The sequence below is a fragment of the Vespa velutina genome, chromosome 10 (genome assembly GCF_912470025.1).
Source record: "Vespa velutina chromosome 10, iVesVel2.1, whole genome shotgun sequence".
NCBI classification, from domain to species: domain Eukaryota; kingdom Metazoa; phylum Arthropoda; class Insecta; order Hymenoptera; family Vespidae; genus Vespa; species Vespa velutina.
The window spans coordinates 2,411,437-2,433,608 of record NC_062197.1 but is presented as its reverse complement, the minus strand read 5'-3'; the positions used below and the strand labels follow the sequence as shown (position 1 = coordinate 2,433,608).

The following is a 22,172-nucleotide window of genomic DNA, read 5'->3' as shown; positions in this document are numbered from 1 at the left end:
GAGAAAAAAAAAAGAGAGTTTATGAAAAATACGAAGTATCGAAGTTCAATAAACGAAATTATTATCAATGAGAAATCGACCGTGTCCGTCCAATTTTCGTGGAATACAAACGGAATTCGTCATGATTTTGGGGATTCGAGGGTAGATAGTGGAGCTGAGGGGAGGATAGATTGAGGGAAGGGGGCAACGGAAGAAGAGTAGGGGTAGATCGCGTTTAATTTCGTCGAGTTGAACGCCGTGAAAACGGCCGATCGATTCTAATCGAGTTGACGTCGGCTACGTCGGATAACCCGATGAGAGGATTGCGTTGCATTCGACGTTCAAAGTGTTCGTTCTGACGATTTCAAAAAAAAAAAAAAAAAAAAAAAAAAAGAATTGGGAAACACCACATGGACGCTCGTTAATTTTAACAATTTCCTTTTTTTTTTTTTTTTATTCTTCTTTTTCTACAGTAAAATATGACGCGAATCATATAAGACAGATAATAATATTTTTATAAAAGTATATGAGAAATTGTAAAAAAAAAAAAAAAAAAAAAAAAGTATATGTTCGATTTATATATATATATATATATATATTTTTTTTTTTGTTTTTTTTTGTTTTCAGTGGTAAACTTTTAATTTTTTGCTTTATTACCAATTGTAACAATAGTGATAACAATAACAACAACAACAATAATAATAATAATAATTAATAATAGTACTGATATCTAAGAACTTATAAAATAAAATAATAATAATAATAATAGTAATAATGATAATGATAATGATAATGATAATGATAATGATAATGATAATAATTATTATGTCTCTTTATATTATATTCGTTCCTATAAATGCTTTAAAGCATCGGTTTACTTGGTTATCCGAGAAAACATAAACAATACTAATAATAATAATAATAATACTGAGTTTATAATTCCAGTGATCTCGTTGAGAGAAAAAGGCATGATAAATATTCCAATAAAAATAAAAGTTCTCTCAACGACGTAATAACGAAAACGTTAATTAACATGAGACTAGGCGAATTCCTTAAGCGAAATAATCTTTCCTAGATTCTTGGTGGAACAGTTCAGTCGAGGATTGAAAGTTTTGAGAAAGTTTTATCTTCACGATGAGAGTAGCGATTCAGACAGGGTCGCATTTATTATAAGGGGGCAAACTGGGGCCTCATTTACTATCAGATGGGGGGTCATATTTTGAAATCTTATTTCTTTTACAACAACAACAACGACAACAACAAAAATATATATATATATAAATAGCTTAGTATATTTAAAAAAAAAAAAAAAAAAAAAAAAAAAGAAAAAAAGATCATTAAAAAACAAAATCCGAAATATATTTTACTCGTGATATTGGAGAGGAAAGAAAAAAATCGATGAAAAATTTTTTCAACGACAGATATATACTTATTTATATATATATATATATTAATTGATACCGTTAATTATAATTTAGAAGTAATTAAATTTCCAAAAGATTTTTTAAACAATAACATTGGCGCTTGAATTATGTACCCTTGCTAATGCAATCGTATTATTCGAAAAAGTTTACTGTGTTTAAAATATCAAAGGTATGTATGCATGTATATATGTATGTATGTATATATTATACATATGTACTTTGAACATAGAGCTATGGTCTCCTTTCTCGTTGCATCGTAGAACTAAAGTAGAGCAAAAGGCGGCCCCCCGTCAAACAAAGGAACGTAGGGAAATAAACACGGGACTCTCTCTCTCTCTCTCTCTCTCTCTCTCTCTCTCTCTCTCTCTCTCTCTCTCTCTCTCTCTCTCTTTCGATACACCTTCAATATGCACGCCTCCAACTTGTTTGCATTCACTTGTTCCACGTTGGCCTGTGTGACACGTTTCTACACGTGTTTGTAAGGATAATCGATATATACGAACAATGATTAAATATTTCTCTACCTCCTCTTCTTTTTCTTCTTTTCTTTTTTCTTCAAACTAATTTAAAATAATATTTTATGTTATAATAATAATAATTATTATTATATGTATTATATATTAAATATAATAATAATAATTATTATTATTATATATTATTATTATTGGTAAAAAAAATCGAGTTCAAAGTGCTAATAATTATATACATATATATATATATATATATATATATATATATAATAATTATATATATATATAGTGTTTAACAAATAAATTCTATCATTGTCGATATTTTTATAAGAGATAATATTTAATATAATATTTAATATATATAATTCAAAAATATATATATATATTTTATATATTATATACATTATTGTTATTGTTGTTATTATTATTATTATTATTATTATTATTATTATTTGTTGAAGTGTTTATATGTTCGTGGTACAATCAGTTATAAGAGTAGTATACTCTCTATCTCTCTCTCTCTCTCTCTCTTTCTCTGTCTCTCTTTTTCTCTGTTAATAATACTAATGAGAATCTTTTTTAATATTGTAATAAAAAAATAATAATCATGAAAGAAGTAATGATACGTAATATTATTTTTATGTCAATATAATATAAATCGATTCGTCAATAATCGACGTGTTCTTCTTTATTATTTATTTTTCAATTCTCGTATATGTATGTGTTACATTGAAAGGTATTAGATATATAATAATATGTTACGTTGATGGCAATGTTCTATCTGACTTTTAGAATGCAAACGGACGTCAATGGAGGAGGCGCAGGGCTCGCTGTAGTTGCCGGAGATGTTCTTGCCTTGCGAGGTACGGGTCTCGCTGCTGCGGAAACCTGGGCTCTCCTTTGTCAGGCTGCCCAGGCCCTCCAGGATCTCTTTCTTTCGAGTAAGTTATTTAAAAAAGATATATATATATATATATACATATTTTCTTTATCTTTATTTTTTTGTTTTATTTTTATATTCTTTTTCTCTCTTTTCTTTTTTTTTTTTTAATAATCAAATTTTATTCAATATCACTCGTATTCAACGTCACGATTTATTCATAAAATATGTATATTTTAATATTTTAATCCACACGAAAAAAAAAAATATATATATATGTGTGTGTGTGTGTGTGTATGTGAATCGTATTACGCTTCGATTGTCTCTTATTAATGTTTGATTTCAATTAATCGATTAAAATTCGAAAGTTATTAATTATGTTAGAATTGAGTATAATTTTTATGGGAAAACGTAAAATTATTCTATTCGAAAGGGAAAAAGAAAAAAAAAAAAAAAAAAAATCTTTTCCGGTACCGGGAATCGAACCCGAGCCTCCTGGGTGAAAGCCAGGTATCCTAGCCACTAGACCATACCGGATTATGGAAAAGACTGGAAGAAAATATGTATAAGTAGCAACGAATGATTACTTTATATCTTTGATGTTAACGTGATATTTTTACTAAACATTATATGTATATGTATATTTATATATAAAGTTTTATTAAATAGATACAATTTTTAAAAAATTATATATATATATATACATTTATATGAATTTTATCATATCAAATTATTCTTTGGTGTAAATTTTCTTATATCCTCAAAGTCCAAGGATCAAGCAGGAACAAATAAGTTTTTTTTCTTTTCTCTTCCCATGGGAACGAGATAGAGTAAATAGAGCGAAGATGATCCGTCCGCAAATCACGATGACTTTACAAGTGATATATATGTGGTATATACAGGGTGGGCCAAAATTTTTTATATGATTTTAGAAATTAATCTTTTTTTTTTTTTTGCCAAAAATTTTTCGATGATTTTTTTTTTTTCAGATTATAATTTGGGCACTTGAAACGTCTAGAAAAGGAGTAATTGAAATGAAAGATTTGTAAAAATTGCTTAGGGATTTTTTGCCCATATAAAGATTTGTTAGTTAACTCACCCTCACACCTCTATTTGTACATACATTGTTTATTGCTCAGATTTCTCTATTTTCTTTTATTTTTCTATCGCCTTTAATATATACAAGTATTATTATATTAAAGGCTTATATATAATATATATATATATATATAAAATGTTGATCAGTGGAATATATGCATTATTTTCTATCGTTTTATTTCTACGAAATGTTTTTATAATAGAATTCTTGGCCTTTTGTTTACCAGTTAACACAGCGTGTACGTGCCAAACGAATGAAAGAAAGAAAGGAAAATAAATAAATTAAGGGGCAAAAGAAAAAGAAAAAAAGAAAAATGAAGAGACATCGAGGACTCCCCTGGCATTTCTTTCACAACCCTTTTCAGTTCCACGTTCATTTAGATAGTGAACTACGTTAATTATTCGAGCTTCACGTTGAAACGTATATTTACGTCCCTATCACATTTTTACACTTCGGGCTTTCCATTCATATTCTTAGACCGTAAAATGGAGCTTTTCCTTCTTCTCATTCTCTACGTTGATTAAATTAGACGAGCCATTTTCTTGCGATAACAAGCGATCGAGTTGTGCTCGGGAAATTATGTATGCTTCATAAAGTAAGGCTATTCTTCTTCTTCTCTCTTTTTCTTTCTCTTTCTCTCTCTTTCATTCATCCCCCTACTTTCTCTTTATCTTTGATATAACACCACGTATCGAGGACATCTTTCTCGTCGTTCTTCGAAAACGGGGCTCCATTATCATTTTAACTTATTGTTAGTCGATAAATGAATTAAATTCATGATTATATAATGAAACATTCTAGGGCGTATCTTACGTCAGAATATATCGTAATATTATATTAAACCTCGTATATATGATTTAATTTCATATAATTATATCCAATAAAATTATATTACTTTTTACTTTTTCTTTTTTTTCTTTCTTTTTTCTTTTTTTTTTTTTTTTTTGTAATAACGTTTAATTTACAGAATTTACGATTTTACGAGAGCGACGAAAAATTAATAGTAAGAATATTAACATCAAATAAAAATATGATCTATTTATTAAGGAAATTATGTATATGTGTGTATTTTTTTCTGTTTTTTATGAAATTATTGTGAAGGAAAAAAAAAAAATAAAATAATTTCTTCCGGTACCGGGAATCGAACCCGAGCCTCCTGGGTGAGAGCCAGGTATCCTAGCCACTAGACCATACCGGAGTTGTTATCTTCTTTACTAGGTTCACGTAAACTTACCGTTCGAATGAACATCCACGTAAACTCTATATTTTTCACTTTTCTTTTTACAATTTTGATTATTACTTCGCGATAATTTTATAAATTCGTTATGGAGTATTTTTTTAACGGATCGTTAGAATTATCATAGCTATCGAATAATTAAATATATAATCTTACAATTAAGAGTATAAGAGTTTAATTATTATATAATGATATAACAATAACTTAGAGAAACGATATTATTAATAATATTATTTTTATATTTAATTATAATTATTATTTAAATATAGAAAAGTAATAATAATAATAATAATAATAATTATTATTATTATTATTATTATTATGTACATCTATATTTATTTATGGTTAAAATTACAATAGTTATTCGAGTAATATCATGATTGACTATAGATAATAATGGGTTAGGTGAGAAAAGTAAAATATTTGAGATATGATGTGTATATGTCAGTCGCATATTGAGTTTAGGCCGTTCTTGACAGGCATACGAGTAAACAGGCGTGTTGACAATGCCGAAAATCTGGCCCAGCGTGGACCCTGAAATTGCTGAGAGGATATTCTACATTCGAATGCGATGCCACCGTTGTCCGCATAACACGAACCACGAATGTCATAATAAGACAGAGAGACAGAGAGAGAGAAAGGGAGAGAGAGAGAGAGACCATATTGAGCGAGAATAGTAGGGGCGGGGCGGGGAACCCTGGCTTGATTCAAATGCCAAGGATTTGTCCTTGATGTGGTTACCACGATTATAACTTACAAGTGTTACATCTTAAGATCAAAAATTCGAAAGAATTAGAAACATTAATAATAACAATAACAACAACTAAAGAATTTTAATATTGTCGAAAGGATTTGTCGTATGTACGAATATTGTTTTCGTCAAAGTAAAGTAATAAATGTAGTATACGGGCAATAGGGATATTTAAAAAAAAAGAAAAGAAAAAAAAAAAAAAGAGAAAAAAAAAAAAAAGGAAAAAGGAATTACTAAACAATGCTCTACAACACGATTTTGATATAATGCTATATAAAAAATTTATACGAAATATTCCATGAAACAAAGGCTTTAACACAATGCAAAGAAACATAATAGCTTAATAGCAATGCGTTTGAACAAAAAATTTTTTTTCATAACTCTAAAAAAAGTTCTTAGACTGTTCCATTTATTCGTTTTTTTATACTAAAAAAAAAAAAAAAAAAAAAAAAAAAAAAAAAAAAAAAAAAAAAAGAAAAAAAAATTCTTCGCTCACGGGTAATGTTTCAAGAAGATTCTATTTTGAGATTATTATAGAGAAGGGTTATTTTTTTTTTTTTGTTCCTTTTTTCTTTCTCCTTTTTTTTTCTTTTCTTTCTTTTCTATTAAATTATCGAAAGCGTCTGTGTCGGTTTCAATGATTACACTCGAAAAAAATTTTTTTTTTTAAACGTTGAAACATATACTGTCACGCGATTGTAATACTGAAACGAAGAAAAGAAAAAGAAAAAAAAAAGAGAAAAAGAAAAAGAAAAAGAAAGAAAAAACGAGCATATTTGTAAACTATACGAAATTTTCGATGAAATGAATCTACAAAAGTGAAAAATCATTTTAATCATTTTCTGACATTTCAAAGTTGAACATTTTTTTTTTTTTTTTTTTTTTTTTTTTGACCGAGTTTTGCACAATTGCAGTTCTCTTTAAAAATCGGTAAATTTGAAAAAAGCTCGAGATATTAAAAGTTCGTTTCTTGCGAGAAAAAAAAAAGAAAAGAAAAGCAAAGAAAAAGAAAAAGGAGAAAAGGGAAGTAAAAAAGAATATCAATTTTTTGAGAGTTCCAAAAACACGAGACAGATCTCTTAAAGCGTGACCTATTCATTATATGACGTAGAAGCGAAAAAGATAATACCCCAAATATTCTCTTGTGAAAAGGAAAATCCTCTCTGGTGACGTTCAAAGACTGATTGGGTATGTCCCTTTGAAGGGTCCCGGAAAATACACGTGTAAACCTGCTTTAAGTTACGAAAGAGAAGGGGGAAAAGAGAGAGAGAGAGAGAGAGAGAGAGAGAGAGAGAGAGAGTGAGAAGGATAAGGATCGTCATGTAAAGCTTCGAAAGCGTGCTAATAACACGAGGATATATTTATACAACGAACTGCTAAATTTGAACAAGCTCGCTTACAAAGTACATCCTCCTCTCTGTCTGTCTATCTATCTATGTATTTGTATGTGTGTATACTTACATACACGTATACATATATACATCTTTCTCTCTCTCTCTCTCTCTCTCTCTCTCTCTCTCTCTCTCTCTCTCTGGCTTTTGACATGTCTGATAGGTATTACGCGTGGTCTGTAAATAGCCAGCAGGAGGATTGCTCGAATATTCGTACGAAGTGTGAACGAGAAGTTTAAACCTTGGAATGTGGAAAAAGGGACATACTAATCCAAACATATGAGCTATGACTTTTCTCTTTGTATAGTATACATGCATTTCATGCGTGTGTGCGCGCGCGTGTGTGTATACGTTTTGTGTATATGTATGTTTATCTCATACATTTATTACGATCCTTAATCTGTTTTTTTTTGTCCTTTTTATTTATTTATTTATTTATTTTCTTTTTTTTTTTTTTTTTTTTTTTTTTTTTTTTATGCGACATACACACACGTCAATCTTTTTTCCCTTTTCTTCGTCTCTTTTGTTTCGTACGATAAATCGAAAAAGAAAAGAATAGAAAAAGAAAACTTATAAATCGTGCGGACGATATTAAATAAGGCAGAGCATCATCTTCTCCTTCATCGAATTTATTTGATCAAACCGCTGGTAACTAACCACCGATATTCAATTTAGACAGTAGAAAATCAACTTCAAAGCAAAGACTAAAATTAATTGCCGTACTTTCCAAGATTGGTTCATCGGTGAGACAAGGGTATAACTTCTAAATTTCTTCCCAGGCAATTCGTGCCATTATAATTCGTGATAATGGTGAATGAATTTTAACTCCCTTAATCGAGAATAAAAATATTCGTTAAATTTATTCAAATGCAAACCCTAAAAAAGTATATATAAATATATATATATATATATATATATATATATATATATATCTCATATGTGAACGAAATGCACATGTGTTTCGTATTTTAATCTTACGATTAATTTATATTTTCTGTGTCGGAACACAAGTCGTGTTACAATTTGGATTAAATGGTAACAAACGAAATGGTTGGTTACAACGAGAAAACGTGACGAGAGAGAAATTATTATTAGAGAGGAATCCATCCTCCCGGAAGAACGCATATGCCTTTCCACTTCCGTCGCGTTTATTGTTATTATTATTATTATTATTATTACGGTTCGCGATAAAATTAAATTTCAAGCTTTTTCTCTCCCTCTCTCTCTCTCTCTCTCTCTTTCTCTTTTCTCTTTCTCTTTCTCTTTTTTCTTTCTCTTTCATTCTTACACAAAAAAAAGTATTTATAGAACGTTAATATTGCTGTACGAAAGTAACTTTTAATGCCGATCGATCGATATTATCCTACCTTTTGTAAAACTCTTTTCGTCGTTCTTTTTTCATTCTTTCTTTCTTTCTTTTTTTTCTTTCTCTCTCTTTCTTTTTTTTTTTTTTTTTTTTTTTTTTTTTTTTTTTTTTTTTTTTAATTGATACAAAACAAAAACACTCGTTAACAAAGCCAATTTTACAAAAGGTAAACACGATATAATTGACTTTTTTCTTGTTATCTTTTCTTCTTGAAATATATAATAATATATATATATATATATATATATTATCAAAAACAAGAGATAAAAAATATACAATATAGTATATAGAATAACGTTTGTAATAACGTGCAAAATTCGATCTACGGTGAGTATCGAATTTTTATAGATCATATATCTATGTACAATCCTCGTCTTAACAATTTTAATTGTAGGTAAGAGGTGTTCGAAATCGAACATCAAGGGTAATGGCATTTCCAGCTCGCTACGTCCATAACTCGATCGCAAATGAAGCAAGAGAGAGAGAGAGAGAGAGAGAGAGAGAGAGAGAGAGAAAGAGAAAGAGAAAGAGAAAGGGACATAGAAGGATAGATAGATAGATAGATATAGAAAGTGAGAGGGAGATAGAGAGATACTTCGCAAATTCGTCTCCTCTTTCTCTCCGTGAGAACCATCAACCTCTTCCAGCCCTACTCTCTCTTTCTCTCTCTCTCTCTCTCTCTCATACACACCCTTCAACCAACCAGTAGGCCCTACCAGTTCCATCTCGACCATTAATTACACGAAGATGCAGCCCCTAGACTACCGCAATGCACTCGAAATCTCCTTTCGCATTAACGACCACTCGTTCCATCTTTCTCTCTCTTTCTCTCTCTTTCTCTCTCTACCTACCTATCTAGCTATCTTTATCTCTCTATTACTCTTTCTCTTTCTTTTTTCCCTGAGGTTCAACAATTTCTTGCCCCGTAGATCATAAATCCGAGCATTTTATACTCTGATGTAAAGTTTACCACCGGTAACCATCCACGTGAAATATCGCAAACACGACTGGAACGAGGTTTTTCCTTTCGAAAATCTATATTTCGAAGAACGTACAAATGTTTGTGGAAATTCTTTTTTTTTATTTTTCTACTCGTTTATTTATTTTTCTGTTTCTTTTCTCTCTCTCTCTCTCTCTCTCTCTCTCTCTGTGTTTTTCATTCTTTTATAAGTTTAACATTCGATATCAACGAGACCGCATCGTTAAGTCAGGCCTGATCTTGATGGGTCGATGATCGAGTTTGAGATAACGAGAGCCACTCGAACGGTTGCTCTCCTGGCCGCATTAGATGCACTTTAATCGTCGTAGTCACTTGAATGCACGCCCCTCTATGAGTTTAAGCGTGTTGCACTTGTAAATGTAATAAAATCGTAAAGGGAACACGAAACAATCGTGGTTACGCGAATGCGGTTATGTGACGAAGTGGTTATAGTTTTGTTTCATTCGTATGTCCTGTGGTTTTCGGTCCCATTGAGAGAGATAGAGAGAGAGAGAGAGAGAGAGAGAGAGAGAGGGAAGGAGAATACCAAGTAAGAAAGATAGTGTGAGAAGTGGGATGGGAGAGAAGGGAAGGAGAGAAGATGGAGCAAACGTAAAACGGGGTCACATTTTACGGTAATATACGTGTATACCTTTGACATTTATCATACGAAATTTTACCATGGGATTTTGCTTAAGTATGAGTGAATTGATATTGATAAAAATTGAAAGAAAAGAAAAGGAAGAAGAAGGAGAAGAAGAAAAAGAGCGACGATAAGTTTTTTTTTCTTCTTCTTCTTTTTTTTTTTTTTTTTTTTAACATCGTTCTTTCATAGCGAAAAATATGAGATCGTTTACCAGAGAGATATATTTAGTCATATAAAAAGCATTTTGATCGTGAATGCTACATTTTCTTCTTCTTCTTTTATTCTTTTCTTTTTTTCTTTCTTGAATACCGATAAGATTCACGAGCGTGAACGAGAACAAATCGTTTGGTTACGTTGGTATTATTAGTGAGAGAATATTGTTGGCATGATATTGCGGTGACACGGTGATTACGGTTATACTAGTGATATTAAATAGTAGATAAAATTAATAATAATAATAATAATAATAATAATAATAATAATAATAATAATAATAATACTAAGTAGTAGTAGTAATAGTAGTAGGTGAAGATAGTGATAGTAATAGTAATAGTAGTAGTATAGATTCACAAAGTAGCCGTTGTAGGATGGAATTTTTAGGTCGACGAGCTGCGACGAAAGTTATGCGAATCGCATTGGATCACGGAATTTCAATTATTTTCGATTATTCCGTGGGTTATGTAAAATTGAAATTCCGCGAGATTATGGTTGGGGCGCGACTAAAAGCCAAGAGAGAGAGAGAGAGAGTCTCATAATCTCGTAAATGCTTTTGTTACAAATACTCATCGTCGTCTACGTCGTCGCGTCTTCCTACCACCCTACCTCCTCATCCCTCTTCTTATTCCTTATCCCTCCTCCTACTCCCTTCACTCATTTCCCCTATTCAATTTCAATTCTGGAATACAAAATCGAAGAAAATGTTTTTGCGATCGTCGGTGGATACATCACTTAGATTTTGACATGTTTTCTCTCTCTCTCTCTCTCTCTCTCTCTCTCTCTCTCTCTCTCTGTCTGTCTGTCTCTGTCTCTGTCTCTGTCTTTCTCCTTATTTCTTTATCTTCCTTCTTTTAAGATACTCCGTCAAGCATCGAAAGTCTTTCTCAACGTCGTCTCGAATAAATTTTCTATGCCTGCAAAAGACGACGATGACGTTGCTGTTGCTGACTGCTACTGCTGCTACTGCTGCTGCTGGTGCTGCTGCTGCTGCTGCTGCTGCTGCTGCTGCTACCGCTTTTCGACGTTATTCACGACGTACTCGAGATCCGACTTTTCAACGACTTCGTCTTTTTCTTTCCCCCTACCTTTCTGCCTCCCTTCCTCCGCCTCCTTTTTTTCCCTTTTTCCATTTTTTCCCTATTTTTCCTTTTCCTACAAAAAGTAGAATCGAGACTCTTCCAACGTCAAGATTCCTTCTCTCGTTCTTACGTATGTTTGTAGATGTACATAAGTACATACGTATAGTTTAATCGAGAGAGAGAGAGAGAGAGAGAGACTTTCGAAATCGCCTGTTTTTCCTTTTTTTTTTTTTTGTTTCTTTCTTTTTTCTCTTTTTTTTCTTTTGCCCCTAGCGCGACGATAAAAAGATGCGGTCGAGCTCCGTTTTTTTCTTTCTCTTTTATCTTCTTTTTCTTTCTTTTTTTTTCTTCCTTTTTTTTTTTTTATCTCAAATGAATTTATCCGTGTAAAATGAAGCGTGAGTCTTAAAATAAGAAACAACAAAGCTATCGTTGATTTTTATCTAATTATCGATATTATAGATAACGAATAATTCAAAAGGATCGAATTACTCCAATAATATTTCGAATTCAACGATATATCTATACATATATATATATATATATATATATATGTATATGTATATGTATATATGTATGTTTGTATATGTGTATGTACTACTTATTTATTTTTTATGCGATCGATTCGCTTTCTCGGCTTTGATGGATGAATCTCTTTCAAAGATGAGAAAGTAAAAAAAAATAAAAGAAAAAAAGAGAAGAAAAAGATGATGATGATGATGATGATGATGATGATAATAAAGTGTAACCAATACGATTTTAATGGTGAGAACGGAAGCTTTTCTAGAAAAAAAAAAAAGAAAAAAAAAAAAGAAAAAAAAAGAAAAGAAAAGAAGAAAAAAAAGGAAAGCGGGCTTAATGTCGCTGTATATTGTACGAATTAACGACATTTGCAGGATAAAAACGGTGATCCATCATCAGTTGCAAACGTGTCCGACATTTTCTAAAGCACCGATCAAGTGACATAGAACGTATATTGAGTTCAATTGGTATATTCTTTTTATTTATTTTTTTTTCTCTCTTTTTTTTTTCGATAAAATATTGAGTATATATATATATATATATATATATATATATATAAAATATATAAAAATATACGTACAAATTTTTTTTTTTTTTTTTTTTTTTTTTTTTTTTTTTTTTTTTTTTTTTTTTTTTTTAAATAAATAATTGCGATAAATATACACATATATTTATATTACGCATGAAAATGCAAAATATAGTATGAAAATATAATGAGAATAATAAAAGTAAATTTTTTTCCTTTCCTTTTTTTTTTTTTTTTCTTTTTTTTTTTTTTTCTTTTTTATTTTCATCGTTCCTTTTTTACATTTTTTTTAAAAGATTTTTTTTAGTTTTCTTTACGTACACAAATACACACATACATACATATTTGTATGTACATGATCGATCGATTGAAATTTCAATCTTCTCGAAGTCGCTTAGCTTAGTTTAAATATTTATATCCTTCAAAGAACTAAATCGAAGTTATTATATAATATGAGGTATATACTGAAGAGATTTCGGATGTTTCTCGTGTCAAGATGCTTTACCGGCCATTAGGCTGTTAATGTCTCTGACACGCACGGATTAACGCTCGCAATGCCTCTGGAATTTACGACGATTTTCCCGTCAGCCGGTACTTCTCTCTCTCTCTCTCTCTCTCTCTCTCTCTCTCTCTCTCTCTCTCTCTCTCTCTCTCTCTCTATAACTCTCTCCAACATACACGCACACATATATACATATACAGTGCATGCCTCGTTTGAATTAATAGAGATCTTTGCTAGGGTTCACGGGTTAATCCAAAAGGAGTTCTCAAAAGATCGTAGTAATTTACAACTCCATTCGTTCTTTTTTTATCTCTTTTTTATTTTGTTTTTTTATTTTTTTACAAACTTTTTTTTTCCTTATCTTTTCTTTTTCTTTTCCCCTTTTTTCTTTTTTTCTTTTTCTTTTTTTTTTTTTTTTTTCACAAGGAACAAATCAAGTGGAATCAAGACTCTTCCTATTTTCCTTTCCTTTCTATTTTTTTTTTTTTTTCTTTCTTTCTTTCTTTCTTTCTATTTTTCAGGATTTATAAACAACGTTATCGTGAAAGGAATAGAAGAGAGAGAGAGAGAGAGAGAGAGAGAGAAAATTAAATGAGCGTAGAAAACGCGATTACCGATCGAAATTGGCGGGAATAGAGAAACCGGTTTCCGCCGTTTCAATTTCCTATCGTATTTCTCGAGGCCGTTTGTTCATTGGGTTAAAAATAAAAAAGAAATGTGAACAAATAAATAAAAATAAATGAGCAAATAAATGAAAAATAAATAAATAAATAAATAAATAAATAAAAGGATAGAGTATAATCGAGAGAAGTTTGAAAATGGTTGATAGTGGATCTTAACGATCTAAAGGCATAGACATCGGTGGTAGGTGGGAGGGGGGGAGGAGTAGAAGGGAAAGGAGTTTAGGTTTCGAGAGAAAAGCATAGAACGGCGACGAACAGAGAGATAATAAATGATCGGAGAGATTGTAAGCCACGGGCTAGAAACGATAAATAAGACCGCTGTAATTTTCAGGAAATCCTTTAAACGTCCAACCGAGAAAATTTTACTGGCACACCTGCGACAGTACAACTTTGTTTATAAAGACGGTCTCTCTCTCTCTCTCTCTCTCTCTCTCTCTCTCTCTCTCTCTTCAAGTTTCTTCACGAATCGCCCGAAGGTGGATAGGAGTAGAAGGAGAAAGAGGAGGAGGAACGAGAGAGTCCTCACGCTACTTCATCCCTTCCCCCCTATCTTCACCCTCAACCCTCGTGGGAATTTAATCTTACTTTGTAGATCATTTTCAATGGGACTTTTCGAGATTACTTTTCATTCTTTTTCTTTCGTATCTTCTTCTCGTTACGTTGATTCCACATGATCGACTGTAAATTGTTTCGTATATGATGGCAGCTGACTGGCTGGCTGGCTGGCTAGCCGGATGGCTTACTTGAATGGGTGGAAGGTTGGGAGGGAATGTTTTTTCTTGAATGTATGAAAGATAAAAGAAAAAAGAATATTGTTATATCAATAATGTTGTGAGTTTACATTGTTGAACGTAGATTACATTGTTCGGAATATACAAAGTTTATAAAGTATCGACTATGTAAGTAGAAGAAAGTTTTTTAAATTTAAAAAAAAAAAAAAAAAAAAAAAGAGAGAAAAGAGAAACAAAAAAAAAGAAACAAGAAAAAGAAAAAGAAAAGATATTGTTCGTAAGTAACGACGAAGATCGTTGAATGAAGCAGTTTACATTATTTCGTTACATTGTAGAAATTCATAGAATCGACTTTAAATGTAATGAAAAGAGGCCCCCTTGAATGAAAAAAAAAAAAAAAATAAAAAATAAATAAATAAATGAAAAGAAACAGAAACGAATGGAAAAGGAAAAGAAAGAAAAAAAAAAAAAATAATATCGTAAGTAATGATAAAGATGGTGGACTGAAGTTTTTACATTATTCGATTATACAAGATTTGCGTGTACGGCCATAAATGTGTAAGAAAAAAAAAAAAAAAAAAAAAAAAAAAAAAAAAAAAAAAAAAATATATATATATATAGAAAAATATGTAAAAAAAAAAAAAAAAAAAAGAAAGAAAGAAGGGGAAGAAAGATAAATAAATAAATGAAAAATAAAAGAAAGATCTTTTTTTTGTTTTGTTTTTTTTTAAGTGATGATCGAAGATCGTAGATAGAAGATTCGTTGACCGTACGATATTTCTTATATTCTGTTGTAGACGGTGGTGTCGTGGGTGGTTCACGAACGGGCCCGGTAGTCACTCCTCACACTTTGGAGTTGACACCACGCGGTAGAGTTTTCTTGCAACTTGCACCGCCGGAAACCGCACGAGCATATCTGCCGCCGGAATATCGACCGGGCCGTGTATACTCGGACACGGAATCGGAAAAGGTACGTTTTCTTTTACTTTTTCTTTGTTTTATTTTTTCTTTCCTCTTTCCTCTTCCTCTTCCTTCTTCTTCTCTTCTTCTTCTTCTTCTTCGTCTACTTATTTTTATTTCCTTTTCTTTCTTTTTCTTCTTCCTTGTTTTTTTTCTTTTCTTTTTCTTTTTTATTTATTTATTTATTTATTTATTTATTTTCTTTTTTTTTTTCCTTTTTTTTTCTTTTCTCTTCTTTTTCTCGATCCCTTTGATTTGACTCTCTTGACTTCAATTTTGATTTCATTTATAAAAATCATTTCCCTCGTATTTCTTCATATATATATATATATATATATATATATATATATATATATATATATATATATATATCGTAATAAAGTTGAACTCTAAATTCATTTTCCACTTGAGCTTTTTATATTTGCACTTTGATTGCTGAAGGTTCGTCGATACTTCTTTTATTTTTTATGAATACTTGGTTGTTTGTTCGTTTGCTATTTTTTATTTATTTTTTTTTTTTTTTTTTTTTTCTGATTTCTATAAATCTAAATATCGAGAAAGAAGAAAGAAAAAAAAATTATATGTCTATTTTTCTCTTTCCCCTTTTTTTCTTTCTCTTTTCATCGAATGTCATATATATACTATTTGTCGTTCCATCATAATGCATGATTTCTTTCGTAAGTTGCAAAAAAAAAAAAAAAAGAATGAAAAAGAAAAAACAAAAATGCAAACGTCAGATTCATCTCATCAATCGAATGCTTTTACTCTTTAAAAAATTTTTTTTTGTAGAGAGTAAACAATTTTTTATTTTCTTTCATTCTAAAATTCTTTACATTCTAAAGATCATAAATAACGATATCGTTGGAAAACAAATGTCGTCTTTGTTCCTTCCTTCTTTCTTTTCTTTTTCTTTCTTTTTTATGTTTTTTTTTTTTTTATTATTATTATTATTATTATTTTTTTTTTTTTCTTTCTTTTTTTTTTCATTAACGAAATCGAACAAGAAAATTACGTCACCGAGAACCCATTATCCCTCCTCGGTTCTTGGTGAAACGATTTTCGCGCGGAATTACGCGACCCGGCGCGGAAATTTGCCCTTACTCGTGCCGTGTAAACAACGTTTCAACGCGTCCCTGATAATTAATATTTGTTGGCTCGTGAACGGACCCTATCTATTCTACATACGTAGGTACTTACATACATACATACACACATACGTAAATACATATGTATATCCTGTACGCACGTACGTACATATGTGCGGGCAGACGAACGACGTTCTTTCACGTTGTGTACGGCCTCGAGGCTGTAACAAATACGGGAAGAGAATAACGTAAATAAGCAAAGCATGCGAACACGATTTCGAATTGATAAAAATCGATGAAAGAGAGAGAGAGAGAGAGAGGGGGGGGGGATTGGAAGGGGGATAATCTTTTTATCTGTACGATATATTTAACTAGAAATTTACGACGAAACGAATAAGATGATAAAGACATAAAGAACAGAAGTGAAAAAGGAAAAGAGAAAATAATTGAATTATTTTATTATTACTTTCATTTATTTATTTATTTATTTATTTATTTATTCATTTATTTAATTATTTATTTAATTATTTTTTTTTCTTTTTTTTTTTTTTTGTATTATATACTTACGATAGGATATATGTATACGTGTTTGTCTACTATTGTGTAAATTTTATGATATAACAAAGAGAGAGAAAGAAAGAGAGAGAGAGAGAGAGAGAGAGAGAGAGAGAGAGAGAGAGTGAGAGAGAAAATAAATTATTTTATGACTTTTATGACGATAAAGAACGACGACGAGATTTTCGGATGGGAGAATTGCGAAAGAAGGAAAAAAAAAAAAAAGAAATAAGTGGACGGAGAGAAAGAGAGAGAAGAGAAAAAGAGGAGGAGTGAGAGAAAAAAAAAAGTAGGAGAAAAACGCTTCAAAGACTCGCCCATTTTCCACCTCCGACCCTTTGTTCGTGGTCTTTCTTTTCTCTCTTTTTCTCTCTCTCTCTCTCTCTCTCTCTCTCTCTCTCTGTCTCTCTGTCTCACTTTTTCACAAGTCTAATGAATATCCCAACGCGAAAGTCACGCAATTTGTAGCGACTTTTCTCAAGCAGAGGAGAGCAGAACAGAACAGAACAGAACAGAACAGTGCAGAGCAGACTAGAATGGAGCTAAGCGGGAGGAGAGCGAGAGAGTAGAACGGAAAAAGAAGAGGAGAGAACCGTGTGCGGCCGAAACGCTTCGGAGTTTATTTATCTCGGTGCGGTCGTTTGTTCTCATGCCTTTTAATCTGCGAACGGATAAATACGATGTGTGTCTGGCTCTGAACGAGGCCAACCTTTCCGTCGACGGAGAAGGTGAAAGAAGGAGAAGAAGAAGTGCTACTGAAAAGAGATGGTAGTGGTGGTGGTGGTGATGGTGGTGGAGGTGGAGATAGAGAGGAGGAGTAGAAGGAGGAGATAGAGATGGTAGAGGAATAGAGATGCAAACGTGGGAAAAAGAGGAACTGAAAGAAAAGATAATGCTGTGATGCTGGTGTGCTACTGAGTGGTGGTACTGAGGATACTCTACTGGATACTCTGGGTGTGTTGATGCTGGTTGCTGATGCTGGTAGAAGGTCGAATGACGAGGATACACGAGCGAGAAGATTTTTAACGCGAAAGAAGAGAACAAAAATGGAGAAAAGGAGAATGTGTCATTGATAGATAGAGGAAGATATGAGCCGGTGGGTGAAATAGAATAGGGGGGGGGGGCTTGTGGGGACTGGGTGGTAAAATGGCGAAAGTGGGACGTTCGCGTGCCGTCTATACCCGAACTTTCAAGTAACCCAATCTCCTTTATCCGACCGATCCATCCATCCTCTTTTTTTATCCATTAGATTTACTCGCATCAAAATCTTCTTCTTCGTCAATTTCTTCTTCGTCATTTTTTACTTCTTTTTTTCTTTCTTTTTTTTTTCCGTAAAATTTCATTCATTAAAATACGTCGGTACTGTTACACGTAAAGAAGGAATTAAATTGATACGTAAACTGGGAGAAGAGAGAGTTGATTGATAACTACTCGTCGTCATTGCGTTTCGTAAGATTATAGATTTAAAAATTTATCTCGATCGTTCGTAACAACCGTCTTAGAATTGTCATAATTATCCTATAATGCGAATTTGTGTGCGTTTAGCAAAATTATTTTGCTCTATTTACGCCAATTATTTCTTTTTTTTTTTTTTTTCTTTTTTTTTCTTTTTTTGTTCCTTTTCTTTTTGATTTCTTTGCTTGTTTTTTTGTTCGTTTGCTTTTTGTTTGTTTGTTTGTTTGTTTGTTTTTTCTTTTTTTTTTTCCTTTTTTTGCAATCTTCATTCGTTATGATAATATTTTTCATTCTTTTTTGTTCTTTCCTTCTTTCTTTTTTTATTTCTTTCATTTGCATTAATTTTTCTCTTAACATTTAATTCTTTTAATTGTATTGTTTAATGTCCTATCAAACGCTAACGAAATTTATTTAAAAATATATGTACGTATACACATTGCGAAATATTGTTATAATTAATGGCAGAATTTTCTCTCTCTCTCTCTCTCTCTCTCTCTCTCTCTCTCTCTCTATTTCTCTTCGTACAAAAATTAATCATTTGTAAGGCAGACAATTGGTTGACAAACGTTAGTTATAATTACAAAGAAACTCATTTTAAGTCAGCTAAGATACTACTATGTCCCTACGTGAAGGCTTTTAAACGAAGTATAATTTGTGAGACTGATTCTTATGCGTTTTTTTATGTGCGTGTGTGTGTGTGTTTGTGTATCTGTGTATAAGTACGCATACTAGAGAGAGTAGCTTGCGGCATTTTTCACAACGTTTAACGACACTAAAAAAAGGAAAAGAACAATGACACGATCAAACATTACATAGAGACCCTCCAAGCATGACTTTGTCATCCTTGGCGTTAGAATGACATTATAAAAGACATGTTACACGTGTAACTTGTCTTTTACATCCACCCGTCACTCGATAGGAAAATTCATCGAAAATCGTCTTCTCTGAAACGAACGTTCGATATTTTTAAAACGAAATTTAAACCAAAGAGAGAAGAAAAAAAAAAAGAAAGAAAAGAAATGGAAGAAAGAAAGAAAAATGAAAAAGAAAGAAAGAAAGAAAGAAAGAAAGAAGAGAGAGATAATTAATTTACGATTAGATACGATGGAAGACACATTTAACTTCGGTTGCGGAAAAATTTAAGTATTACATCGAGAAGTATATATCGATTGAATAATAATAAATCCATTTCTGATGCATTCGAATTGTTTAAAAACGAAATGCAAAAAAAGAAAAAGAGAAAGAGAGAGAGAGAGAGAGAGAGAGAGAGAAATAAAATAATCAATCAAACAATAATCTATAAGTAATAAGGGATTGGTACGATAGACGTCGAAATATTGTTATTAACGATACCATTTTTCTTTTTCTTTGCAAATAAATAGTATTACCATTAGCGAAATAATATTACAAAAAAAAAAAAAAAGAAGAAGAAAAAATAAAAATGAAAGAAAAAGAAAAAGTGAGAGAATATAAATATTATATAATGAAATACTTATTTGTGCGAGAAAGATGATATTTCGTGTCTTATCAGATATAATAAATTTCAAAGGAATGAGGCGCGAGGGGGGGGGGAGGGGGAAGGGGACGGGAGGAATATAAATGTATCTAATAATAATGGAAAATGATAGAAATTGTATTAAGAAAATAAAAATAAAAAAAAAAAAAAAGAAAAAAAGAAAAAGAAAAGAAAAGAAAGAGAGAGAAAGAAAGAGAGATCTCATTCCGCTTTTTAGGTATTGGGAAAGAACATAATCGATACGTTCTTTTGTATCGGCAGCAAGCGTTACTATTCCTGAACTAGGCGAGAACACGAATGTGTAACAACGCTATTAATGTCTGATATCTAGCACTCGCTAGTTTATTGACGGTTCGAATCTGGACAAACTTGCGCGCGATAGATGTACATATATATGAATACATATATATATATATATATATATATATATATAAACATGTATATATATATATGTACATATACATACGTATTACGCATTTTCCTTTTTTACACTTTAATTTCTAAAATTCGGTCGACGATATCTTTGATTCCTTTTTCTTTTTTTCTTTCTTTCTTTTTCTTTCTCTTTTTTCCCCCGTCTTTTATTTTTCTACGATTTCGTCAAAGTCATTAAATTAAATGAAAGTGCATACTGAAAAGATCTTTTTTTCTTTTTTTCTTTTTTTTTTTTTTTTTTTTTCATTATACACGAATAATTATTTCTCTATGTATTTGTATAATTAAAAAATAATACATATACGTGTGTGTGTGTGTGTGTATTTTATAATGAATCCTAATGAATAGTATATAAATATAAATATATATATATATATATATATATTTTTTTTTTTATTCATTAAGATTCATTAAAATGTAATCGCGTGACGATATTAAACTTAGTATAATAAAATGAATATTAATGAATATTAATTAAATAAAATATTAGTATAATATTTTATTTAATTAATATTCATTAAAATGCATGTACATTGACATTGAACTTAACTTCTAAATAAAAACATATATATATATATATAATAAATAGATTCTAAATGTGGGTTAAAATAAGAACACAAATATATCATTTCATATGAAGTAATAAAAAAAATCTTAATGAAAATATTATTCGCGTTTATTATATAATAATTATTCACATTATATTAATCCCATCTTATATATGCGCGTACGTTTCAGATGTGGATGTATTCGTTAGGAAGAGCATTGCTGGACACGACACCAAGAGTAGCGGCTTTAACTGGTACGGTCTCGGTCTCACCCTCGTCAGCCCTTCAGTCGGTTCTAGCGGCCATGACAGAACCTGATCCTCGTCGACGTGCCTCTCTGATGAATCTTCTTGACGTAAGTCTCATGAAAATGGCGCCTATTTATCCATCTCCCTCTTCCCCTCCCTCCCTCCCTCCCCTCTCTCTCTTTCTCTCTTTCTCTTTCACTCTCACTCTTTCTCTCTTTCTCTCCCTCTTTCACTCTCACTCTTTCTCTTTCTCTCTTTCTGTCTCTCTATCTCATTCTTTCTTTCTCATCGAGTTTACACGTACATACATACATACATACATACATACATACATATATATACATACATACAAACATACGTACATACGTGCATGTACATTGAAATTTACGCGACGGAACGTTTCCATTTTATTCGGTCAGACCTTTTCTGTCGTAATTTATGCGTACGTTACTGAGCCGAACGAGAACGAAGGAATGCTAATCCGTAAAAAATGAAAAGAAAGGAAAAGAAAAGAAGAGAGAGAAAAAAAAAGTTTCCCTCCGTGAGATAATTTCTTTCCCCTTAACGACATGTCCTTCGAGAGATGGTTTTCTCGACGTTAAACGTCAATGCAAAGTACGATATTTTTTTCAACCGGGATGGGTAAAGAAAAAAAGAATAGAAAGTAAAGAGAGAGAGAGAGAGAGAGAGAGAGAAAGAGAGAGAGAAAGAAATAGAAGGAAAAAAAAGTTTGGACAGAGCTTACGTTTGTGCACGTCGAGAAGTAACTTTACAAAAAAATTATCAGGGATTATATACATACACGCGCGCACACACATGTACACGCACAGTATGTCCGATTTGTTAAATATATAATTTTGAAGAAGTATTAAAAATGCAAATAAAAGAA

General features: G+C 31.3%; 1 protein-coding gene and 2 non-coding genes across 16 annotated transcripts in view; 1 reads left to right on the top strand and 2 right to left on the bottom strand.

The window, feature by feature from the left end:
- The window catches only part of LOC124952271, a 79,189-nt gene that overhangs the window by 40,375 nt on the left and 16,642 nt on the right, over positions 1-22,172 (top strand). For 9 of the 14 annotated variants that reach the window (XM_047501869.1, XM_047501866.1, XM_047501863.1 and 6 more), the window contains 3 exons: positions 2,666-2,814; positions 15,276-15,451; positions 21,226-21,390. In XM_047501869.1, the coding sequence (XP_047357825.1) occupies positions 2,667-2,814; positions 15,276-15,451; positions 21,226-21,390 (489 nt within the window). In that variant the 5' untranslated portion in view covers position 2,666. Of the gene's footprint in view, positions 1-2,665; positions 2,815-15,268; positions 15,452-21,225; positions 21,391-22,172 lie in introns of all 14 variants that reach the window. The other 5 variants (XM_047501873.1, XM_047501872.1, XM_047501871.1 and 2 more) reach the window with 3 other exon arrangements.
- Trnae-uuc lies at positions 3,219-3,290 on the bottom strand. Its single transcript has one exon. It is a non-coding gene; the product is annotated as a tRNA-Glu (tRNA).
- Trnae-cuc lies at positions 4,979-5,050 on the bottom strand. The gene has a single exon. It is a non-coding gene; the product is annotated as a tRNA-Glu (tRNA).